Source organism: Gavialis gangeticus, unplaced genomic scaffold, assembly GCF_001723915.1.
Source record: "Gavialis gangeticus isolate Ggan-Ray unplaced genomic scaffold, GavGan_comp1, whole genome shotgun sequence".
In the NCBI taxonomy this organism is placed as follows: domain Eukaryota; kingdom Metazoa; phylum Chordata; order Crocodylia; family Gavialidae; genus Gavialis; species Gavialis gangeticus.
The window spans coordinates 131,317,024-131,327,941 of record NW_017729025.1 but is presented as its reverse complement, the minus strand read 5'-3'; the positions used below and the strand labels follow the sequence as shown (position 1 = coordinate 131,327,941).

General features: G+C 40.7%; 1 protein-coding gene across 3 annotated transcripts in view; it reads left to right on the top strand.

Moving 5' to 3' along the window:
- Nucleotides 1-10,918, top strand: part of MICAL2 (microtubule associated monooxygenase, calponin and LIM domain containing 2) — a 193,348-nt gene that overhangs the window by 166,292 nt on the left and 16,138 nt on the right. For all 3 annotated transcript variants that reach the window (XM_019519567.1, XM_019519566.1, XM_019519569.1), the window contains 2 exons: nt 5,633-5,727; nt 8,632-8,724. In XM_019519567.1, coding sequence (XP_019375112.1) covers nt 5,633-5,727; nt 8,632-8,724 — 188 coding nt within the window. The remainder of the gene's footprint in view (nt 1-5,632; nt 5,728-8,631; nt 8,725-10,918) is intronic.

Here is a 10,918-nt window from a genome sequence, read left to right as displayed (position 1 = left end):
GGTTTTATCAGTTCCAGAAGCAGGTGGCCCTTGTTATGGGAGGGAATGTTTGTGCCCTTTCTTTTCCAAAATATATAAGTACTGAGGCATTAAGTACTGAGTATACTAAAGTAATATTAAAGTGTTAAAACATACCTCTCTAAACCAGTTAATCTCTACCAGTTAATGCCTACCCTGGAAATCTTCATGAGGAGACTAGACAGTCACCTTGCTGGGGTCACCTGACCCCCAGTAATCTTTCCTGCTTGGTGCAGGGGGCTGGACCTGATGATCTTCTGAGGTCCCTTCCAGCTTTACAATCCATGAATCTAAGGTGCCACCCTACCTTACCTTCAGCACTGAGGAATGGGCAGTAATTACTTTTGCCAGCAACATAAAATAGGAAGCAGTGCACACTTATTTAGGCACCTGAAGTATTGCTGTGGTATTCTGTAAAACAGATTTAGTTCCTATCCTAGCTTTTAGCCTGTGTATGTATTCTGCTGTCATTCCTATGATATTACGTGGTGTGCCTCATTCCAAATGTTGAGGACAATGAATGGTGCTCCCAAATTTCACCCCATTTTAAAGTTGTGTCTATGCCAACTTTTCTTATTTGTGCAGGTGACTTATTTCCATGTGGAAGCCAGTTCCCTAAGTGGAGGGATTTTGGGTTGGACTTTCAGAAACACTCTGCTGGGGATGTTAACATGCAAAAACTTCAGGGATAGCAGAATGGTTAATTCAGGAGTCAAAGTGAGTCTAGGGTACTTCTGTTCTACTGGGTGGACAAAGAGGAAAAGACAAAGCAAGTCTTCAGCTGTATGGGAATTGAGGGCATTTATACACATACATTTGTCTGCTCTGACACCAGAGATATGGCAGTAGTGCATCGCATGCATTTGTATAAATGATGAAATGCATGTCAGCACTGACAAAATGGTGGTGGTGCGCTTCAGAACTAAAACACTTTGATGTATTTTAGTTCAAAAGCACACCACTGCCTTTTTCTCAGCATTGACACACATTTTGCCATTTATACAAATGCATGTGCTGCAGCGCAAGCACATGTACAAATGTCCCAAGTTGTTGTTTGAGAGAGCTCTCTTTTCATATCAGAAGTATCATGAATAGGTTTCAGACCCTTTTCGCAGTTATAGACTCTTATTGACTTGTTCTTAAATAACAGGATGGGAAAGACCATAAACACTTAAGGACAGTGTGGCACGACTAGCCCTGCTGGGTGGTAGTAACAGCCAGTGGCTGGCTAGCCCGCCTCCACTCTAGCTCTTCTGAGCCACCACCCTGTATCTCTCCTGCCATGCCTTGATGGAACAACCAGTTATGCATGAGATGTCCTGAGCCTTAGAGTGAGGTTTTCCTTTGGGTTGCTTGGCTCCACCCTTTTTTATACTTGTCCAGGCTCTGACCTCTTGGTCCAGAATTATTTGCTCTAGCTGCTACCTTCTGCCCTAGGTCCACTTATTCTGGCCTTGGGTCCTTGGTAGCAGCACAACTGGGAATTAAGCCCCACAGTTGGGGCTCTGGGTCCCCTTGGTCTGCCAGCCTTGAAGAGGTTAAATTCCCTCTTTCTGATCCTCTTGCCTACAAGAGGCTAATGCCATAGGGCCCTTTAAGGCACATGCAGTGCAGTCTCCACCTCCCCTCACAACCACTCCCAGCCCTCCAGTTAAACTGGAACAGAAATGTCAGCAACTGCTTCAGCCTAAGATACTGCACTTCCAGGCATGTACAAACAAAACCAACGCAAGCTTAACTCCCTATTCCAATGTGACCTTGTAGCAGGGTAAAAGGAGAAAGAAAAAGACCTTAGAGTCTTTATCCACCAGGGCTCCCCTTATTGCTTCTGAGCACTACTGTTTTGGGGTTTGTTATACCTTTCTGCTTATAGATTCCCTGATCAAAAAGGTCTATTACTGGACAGCATAGCTTGTACAAGGTAGTACACCTCCTCCCTAGCCAGGGTTAGCTGATTTATTCCCTTGAGCCTCTCCCCTTCCGGTCAGCCTGACCTGTTGTCTGGTCTGAGCACAGGGGCTGCTCATTACTCTCAGCCCTGCCAGCTGCCTGCCCTTTGGCTGCCTTCTCCTCAGCATGCAGCTGCTCCCCAGGGCAGAGTAGCTGGCTGTTGCAGGGACCGTATCCCTTCCCCTTTTGCTGCTTGCCACCTGGAACTTCTTCCTGGAGGACCTTGCAGTAACCTTTTCCTCCCTTGCATTCCCTTCTCTCCTGGGTCACAGTGACCCTTCTCTTAAAGGGTCTTTGTGAGTCCTGATGGCCCCATAGCCTTCCTGCAGTAACAGGACAAGGGGTTCCCTGTTACAGACGAGCATGAATGGTCAGATCGGTTTAAGAATTTTGCCAAAATTACGACATTCTGTTGTAATGCCTTGTAGGAATCACCAAGGATGAATGCCTGGAGGCCAAATTCTGCCCTCAGCATACACCAAGGAAGTCAAGGGAGTTTTCATCCCAGAGTCAGAAACAATAAGGATAAACAATAATTAGTTGCAGATGTTGCACCTCAGAAAACCAGTTCCCTGATAAAGAGAATATAATGACTACAGTTGGCTTTTTTTTAAGGGGTCTGCATGAGGCTCAAATTCTTCAGATAGTTGGTCTGGTGGTTTTTACTATAATGCTTGAGAGAGTTCTCTTGCAATGCAAACTCTGTGTTTGGGATATGATTCAATAAACTGTATTCATGCTTCCATAAGAGAAATTGAGGACAGAAAAAATAGTTTAGCAGAGTTTTAAATGGCTACCTCTGTACTTTATCTTTTAAAAAGAAGAGACCGTCTGGTGGTCCTTGCATCTTATAGAGACAAAAATTCCAGTGGACAGGATGCAGGGCCACAAGTCAAAACTTCTGACTTCTTGTTCCCATTCTGTCGTTTACTTACTGAGGGACTTTGGGCAAGCCACCTTGAGTTTTCTGTGCCTTAATATGTCTATTTGTTAAATGTGAATACCCATGTAGTGCTGCAAGAACTATGGATAAAATGCTGTGGAAAGCCTAAATATTTCAGTCCACATAAATTCAAGTGTATGTACAGTCAAATACATTATCTCCACTGATGATAAATGAGGGAGTTATTCTGTTTCTCTGTTGATACATTCTGCTTACAGATTCCCTGATTAAGAAGGTCTTTCACTGAAGAGCATAACTTATACAATGTCTCTTGAAAGGTTCTGCTTTTCCTAGCTCTCTAACCATTTCTTGCCAGGCAGCATAGGATACAAATGCCAGGCATTCCATAATGCATAAGGTGACAGGCATTGTTGAGACTGTGTACACTATTAATCCATTGACGACTTCTTGCTCATGTGATGGCCCTTGTCCTGAATCCTAAGGGAAGTGAATGACTCTGCTTTTGTTCCTAAAAGGCAAACAACTCCAGAGTCAGAGTCCCTTGAGAAGGAGGCAGGTGCTCTTGTATTACAGAAGGCGGTTTATCCTCTAGACCTTGTAACACTTTTTAATTATTGATGTAACACAAAGAGGAGGACAGAGGAAAGCAATTATTTATTCCCACTGTAGAAGGAAGAAAGAGAGCATGTAATTGGTTGTGTTGCCAAAGCTGCTAGCAAATCCTGTAACATTTATGATTTGCATATTATGGAATTTTATTTGAATGAAAATGTGATCACAAACAAGTTAGTAGGGATGCTCTATTGTTACAAGCAGAGAAAACCCAAGTCAGGTGAAAGATGGGATGCTGCTGAGTTAAGCCATCAAAAGATAGGTCCAATCTTGTTCCCCGCTTCATTTCTTTTCATCCTTCAGGCAACACAAAGGAGAGGCAATGATGGCTTAAAGAGCATCCCTGGAGAGCATGAATCTGGCATAACTGGGTCTATGTCATTCACTACTGGTGCTCGACAATGTGGCATGCAGGCCAAGGTGTATGGTGCCTGTATTGTGTTCTGGCAATCACAGTCCAAATCAGCTCCTAGAGGGTTATTCCAGTAGGTATAACTTAGAGCCGTAGTGACATGCTCCCTGCCCTTTAGCAGCAACAAAAAAGTGGCCCATAGAGTAGACAGCCCCACATTCCTCAGATGCTGTAATGTATCCCAAGCATACTCAACATTATGATCCTGCGTCTTCAAGAAGGCTAACTGAAAGCACTGATTCTAGCCAGTTTTTCTTTTTATAAGGCAAGGATTTTTTACTTGATATATGTTATTGACATGTATTTATCTTATATTGTTATTTATTATGATGTTATGAGCAACTTTTCTCCTTCTGATCTGTGTAGCTGCTAGAAATCTTAGAAAGAACCCAGTTCAACACCCAGTTAAATCTCTGTAAGGCTATAACTCCATTGAGGACAATGATTTAGTGTGAAATCAAAGGAGTTATTTCATGTTCAGTGGTGATGTAACTGAGTAGATCTGGCCCCTGCACTGCTTTGTTTTAATACAAATTAGTTATCTTTCTGGAATAAGCTGATTTCCCTGACTCTATTGTTAAACTGTATTTGGAGCAGAAATTAATTCTTATTTTGCAGGGTTTGGTTTCAGAGTGAAACAAAAGTAGGAAAGAAGGACTACTTACACTGAGGAAATGGGAAATGATCTTATTATAAATAAAACTCGCAGTCATGCCCTGGATTAGCAAATCAACAGCTATCTGGCACATGCTAAGAAAAATGTCAATGATCCACTTTAAATATTGTGTACTCCAAAAAAAGAGTCCAGTCCAGATGTTAATCATTAACCCCACAGCAGGTTGAAGTATAGAGACAGATGTTCCTGAACAAGTTTTATTTTCTTGAATAAAGAGGATGAAGATATGAATTAGACAAGTAATTTCAGAACAAATTCAAATATTTGCACTCAGTTAGAACAAGACTTTGATGAAATAGGAAAAATAAAATTGTAGCAATTAAATATAATTTAATCTGTATCTCTGAATACGTTTCTTCTAATGATAGCTTCCGAATTTCCCTTGCAGAGTGCATTGTGTGATGTATGGATTTCCCTGACTTATTATGGCATTTTAATCAACAGTTCAATGATGTGATAATATTCTTAAGACAGAAAAATAAAAATGACATTTGTTTAGACATAATTAATGAAATATTTATGTTGCATGAGACTGTGCGATAAAACCTTATTCTCTTAGTCCATTTGCTTCTGATTACATTTGTGATTTTTTTATATGACCAGACATTCTGACGCCAGCTATTTTACACTGAGCAGATGTCATGTAGTAAAAATGGGTGCCAGATGCTACAAGCCACATAAGGGTAATTTGTTTAAGAGCTGGCTCAGACTTTTTGCATTCAATTACACTGCATGGCAAGCCTTATATAATCATTTAGGTAACACAACTAACTTCAGATATGCATTTTAATAATAGAGTTGTTTTTGTGAATGCATTCTAAGCATTATGCTACATAAATGGTGTTTAAGGAATTAATTCATTCCTGCATGTTTAAAAAAAATTCAAATACAAGCAGCAGAAGTTTTGGACAGGGACCAACAATTTAATTAACAGCATCAGCCAAATTTCCAAATTAGCTGTAGGTGCAGCCTAGTACAGTTTAGGCCAGGTGCAGCATGTCCATAGAAGTCAAGGGCAGATACTTTCTGCTTCACTGAGTGTTTTGTTCCTGCATTTTAGGCTCTGAACACCTAGCTGTCAGAAAACAAGTGACTGAGTGTTATTCTTCATCTTCTGATAATGAAATTGAACACAAGCCTTCATTAGCATTCAAGGTAATGTTTACTTTAACAAAGGGCAGTTTTGACTGATCAGTTATGTTTAAGATTTGTATGATTGTGATGATAAAAAAAGTACATTTTTCTAAAGAAGATGGAAATATTGTATTAGCAGGGGTTATAACTCCTGCATAGAAAATTTATTGAAGAAAGATGTCAGAATTTGTTCTACCTTTCAGGTCCCCAGGATACACACACATTGACAGGAAAGGCTCTAATTTGAAAAATGGACATGCTTAACTGAAACCACTTTGAAGCTGTGTTTCTTAAGTGGTTTTAATATATAGCCCAATGAGCAAACCATTGAAAAAATTAAAACACACAGATGCAGATTTCCCATGGGGAAACACAACTTCATTTAAGAAGCACTACAAGCAATGTGCATGGAAAATGCTATGTTTGTTCTAATCAGAAATATTAAATGAGTCCTGCAGTCGCATAAAAAAATTACACCCCAAAAGTGTGTACTGTATACTGAGTTCTAGCTGGCTTCTGTATCATATAGGAAAGAGTGAACTTAAATGACAATGAAGTCTTGATAGTCATCTGCAGTTTGAAGAAAAAGAGGCTCAGTGGACTGAACAGTTTATCAGACCTTTGTTCTTTCTCTGAATGTGGAGGAATATCAGTGACTGGCATCTGTGGATGCCACTAATAGTGGATGGTTTAACTATAAAGGGTATTTAGATTTAAAGGTGGTATTCTGGTTTGCTGGGGGTTGGAGTTTTTTTTTTAAGTGACCAGTTACCTTCTTGCAACTCCTGAGGGGTGAAGAAAGACCAAATGACATTTCTATGTTCAACCATGAAAATCCACTCACAAAATGCTGAAATGCAGAAGGGGATGGGTTCACTGGAAAAAAACAGGGATACAAACCCTGGGGCATTTTTTTTACAGAGTTAGATTTCTGTTCTGAAGGTCCCTTCAACGCAATGTGGGGATGGGTCAGCCTTTCTATTCCATTTAACCCTAACTGCCCCCCCCCAGCAAATTTATGAAGAGATGTGCAAGAAACATTTTTATACTTTGCAAAACAGAGAAAAAGGAGCTTAAAAAGCGGAAAGTGTTCATTTTTCTTGCTCCTACTCTCCTGAGTGACAATTCTGCCAAGCATGTCACAAACAGTGAAGCAAGAAGGCGTTTGCTTAGGAGGCAAGGTTTTTCTCCTTCATGTTCAACCCCATGCATGCTCATTCACTACAGTGAAATAGAGTGCAATAAATCCTTCCACCTCACACAATTCCTTACAAATAGTTGGTTCTAACGGTATTTTGACTCGCCATATCAAATGCTAGTCAAATCCATTTGTGAAAGAAAATGCAATGGCCAGATTCTGTCAAGCTCCAGACATTTCAAAGAATAACTTTCAAAGGCTTCTTGACAAAGAAAAAAAAATATAAATAGAATAAGGAGAAGAACAAAAGTAGAAAAAACAAAAGTAAAAATTGGAGGAAAAAAATAATGGATTAAACAAAACAGAGAGGTGAACCCCTCCCCCCAGACCCACCAACCCTCCAAACCAACACAGGAATGATCTGAACAGGAAGAAGTCGCAATAATTCAAACAGCTGGCATGCAGAAATGGACATATGGTGATAAGTGAGGGACAACATTAGCAGAATGTCTGGTCAAATATGGTGGAAATGACAAACCATAGAAGAGAACAGTAGCAGTGATGCAGTCCTGGCATTGCCTGTTTCGAGTCACATAACCTATTCAATGTATTCATTCCTCTCAGCTGACTCCCAGTACACCAGTTTTGCTTCCCACATTTCAAATATCAGTGTCCCCCTCTGGACAGAACTGAAAAGAAGATGCAAGAAATCATTCTGACGGGAAAGGTTCCTAAATTTCCTCCCGCCCTCTCTATTATTCTTTCTTATTATCGCTCTCTCTTTATTTGAGTAAATAAATCAGGATGAGTCTTAAAACCTTTTCAAATAGCATGGTTCAAAAAAAGATTATATGCATGATATGCTACTCCTTTAGGAAACGATTGCTTTGTTTTACTTCTTAGAGACTAGCTCAGTGATCAGAGGGTTAGACCCATAAAAATGTTTTCTTTGCAACATTCCAATACACAGATACAAGCAGGTATCTGGGAGGGCAGGAAGAAGCAAAAAGTGGTCTTGAATGGCAATAGTTAAATTAGTTGCAGGAAAGAGAAACATGCCCCTGATTTCTGTGCAAGAGCAATCATTGTACTGCTTCAGACTACATCAGTCACATCCCATCACATGCTTCCTGCCCAATGTTAACTGTTATTGTAATAAGACATACTCTACCTAATGCAGCATGTTAGATAAGAAATTTAAATGAATGGTATTTTCTGTATGGGAGCTACTTAATCAGCAGTGGCCAGATCCTCAGCTAATGTAATTTGGCATATCTTCATGGACATCCATGGCATCACACCAACTTATATTAGCTAAGGATCAAGCCCAATATTGGTTGAAAAGCATATACTTATATAAAATATAAATGTTAACAAACAAGGAAATTACAACTCAGTCAGAGGAACTAAGTTTTTAGCATCTAACAGGTCCCAGGGTAAGTAGGTCAATTTTCTATAAAAAGCTTCTACTTTCTACTATAACTTGATTTATTTTCTGATTGCTGAAGAACTTGTGGGGCACATTTGCAGAAGTACTTGGGGGCATATGGTTGCAGCTGTATAACTGTATAGTATCCTTTTTGATTCAGCACTTGCTTCATGGACAGAAACAGATAATGCTTAAATAGGGATACAATGAGTGTTCTTCTTAAGAAAGACATAATGGCTTGAAGGACACTTAGTTAAATAGACTAAAGACTACTGAACATTTGCAATGGGGAAAAAATCTATGAAAATCAAAATTCATAAATATTTCCTCAATTATCTTCTTTTCTCCATTCTTGTAGGTTAAAAGGAGTCTTAAAAAGAGGAAGAAGTTGGAAAAGGAGACCAAGCAATTGATTAAACAAGAGCAGCTGAGAAGGCTCCACAAAGCACAGGTGAAAAAAATCAAATGTTGCTAGTGTCATTTCAGAGATACTTAAGAGTATTTCAGTGATGCAGAAAAGGATAAGTGCGATAAGGGAAGGACACGGAAACTAGCTAGAGCAGCAGGATATATGTAGTTAGGCCTTGGATATTTGTGTATAGTTACTAAACATGCTTTTTTTGGAAGCCAGCCATGTGGCTGCTTCATCTTGTACAAGGAAAGAAAGACACAACAGTTGATGGTAAGGATGGGATCTAAGTCCAGGGGTACAGTGGAGTGGAGAGTAAAATTAGAACTAAAAGAAAATGAGTTTCTGCAACCACTGGGACTGCAAATAAACTGCTTATTTACAAAGGGGAAAAAATTGCTCCTGTACAATTTGTACAAAGAGACTGCCAAGGTACTTGTCTTCAGACAAAGCAGAAAGAAGTTTGGGTGCCTATACACAAGTGCGGAGCCTGCTCCGATGCACTGTAATTCCAGAGCTTCACACCAGACTTGACTGATTGAGTCTGCTGGAGCGTGGCAATTACCATGCTCCAGCACTCTCCCGTGACTAATGTATTAGTGTCCCCGTGCTTCAAAATGGTGTCGGGGGTCCTTTAACTAAAGCTTGTTCAACAAGCTTTATCTAAAGTGCCCTCACTGCCATCTTGAAGCACAGGGGCACTGATACCCGAGCTGCTACGGGCGCTTTAATTAGAGCGGCTCTCAGAGGTGCTCTTATTAAAGTGCCCCCCACCCCTACTCCCAGAGCACATGTGTAAATGTCCCTAGATTCTGCCCAGGCAGGCAGTTGTGCCATTGAACCATGGAGGAGGCTTGTGCAACATTCATGCACAATTTTGTGAATACACTTCTCCATGAGTTGATCTCAATGGTGTCCAAATTGAATGTGCCAAAATCATCAGAGATGCCCAAAATAGCAGTAAATTGACTAATTCAGGTACCATTAGCCAGGGCTATCACTTAAAATTCTGGTGCTCTCAACAGTGCACATGGGGGAAGAGCAGGCAAGAGCAATTACCTCCTCTCACAGGGGCAGCTGGTGGCACAGGCTCCCTGGGGGCTGCCGTTCTGGTGCCCTCCTCTGAATAAGTGCCCCTCTCGCCCACCCCTCAGTTATGCTATTGCTAGTAGCAACCTAACTGCAGCAGCAAGAAGTGCGGACTGTGAAACCCTCCTGAGAAACAGGGTATATTAACCCAGCGTGGTGCTCCATGCTGTTGTGGCTAGGTTGTTCCTAGCACATGAGCTAGATAAGTCAGTGCTAACTGGGGCATCTCCTTATTCCAGTGATTGCAGGGTAGACATACCTTCTGTCACAAGTCACACTAGTCAGGTATGGCATTGGCAGGCCAGATTTTTAAAAGTGCGTACAGCTGGGCTAAGATTTTCTGAAGAGTTCAGATCCTGTTTTGGCACCTGAATGAATCTCTCAGTGGGGACTTATAGGTACTAAGTCCTTATCTGAAAAATCTCACCTTACATTTTATGTGGAGCAAAAGAAGCATCAAGGCTACTTTTGCCTGTCAGACCTCTGTCTCTCTCTCTGAAGTGGCAGTGGTCTCTCACCATGTGTTTGTATTCTTCTCTATACAGCAGATGCCTTATCTTGATTGAGGCCTGTAAGTGCTACAGTTATACAAACAGGGAAAAATGTTTTCCAGAAATGGAATTGAAGTCCTTTATATTTTTGAAGAGATGTCACCCACAGAAAGAGTTGGTGCACCTTTAAATAAGAAAACATAATTTAACATATCAGTTTTTTTCCTACATTTTGTTTCCATTTTGGGAAACATTAGCTAGAGGTAGGCAATTATTTTGGGCAGAGGGCCACTTACTGAGCTTCAGCAAGCCATCGAGGGCCACATGACAGGCAGCCCAGGGCAGATTAATATTAATTTTCTAAATTTTTTAGGGATCCCACGGGCCGGATAGAATAGCCTGGTGAGCCGCATCTGGCCATCAGGCCACATTTTGCCTACCCCTGCATTAAATTAATAAATGGCAAAATAGACGCCGCCACAAAAGAAAAGCTGTATCCATAATATAGGTTTTTTTCTCATAGCAATAGTTTTTACTTGAGATATTAAGATGATCTTAATGTAAAGAAACACTACAGTTTAATACCCCTTCTTTTGATCTACTGCTCTGCATTCATATAAAGATGCACCAAGCGGCACCTACACATGGTAGTGGCA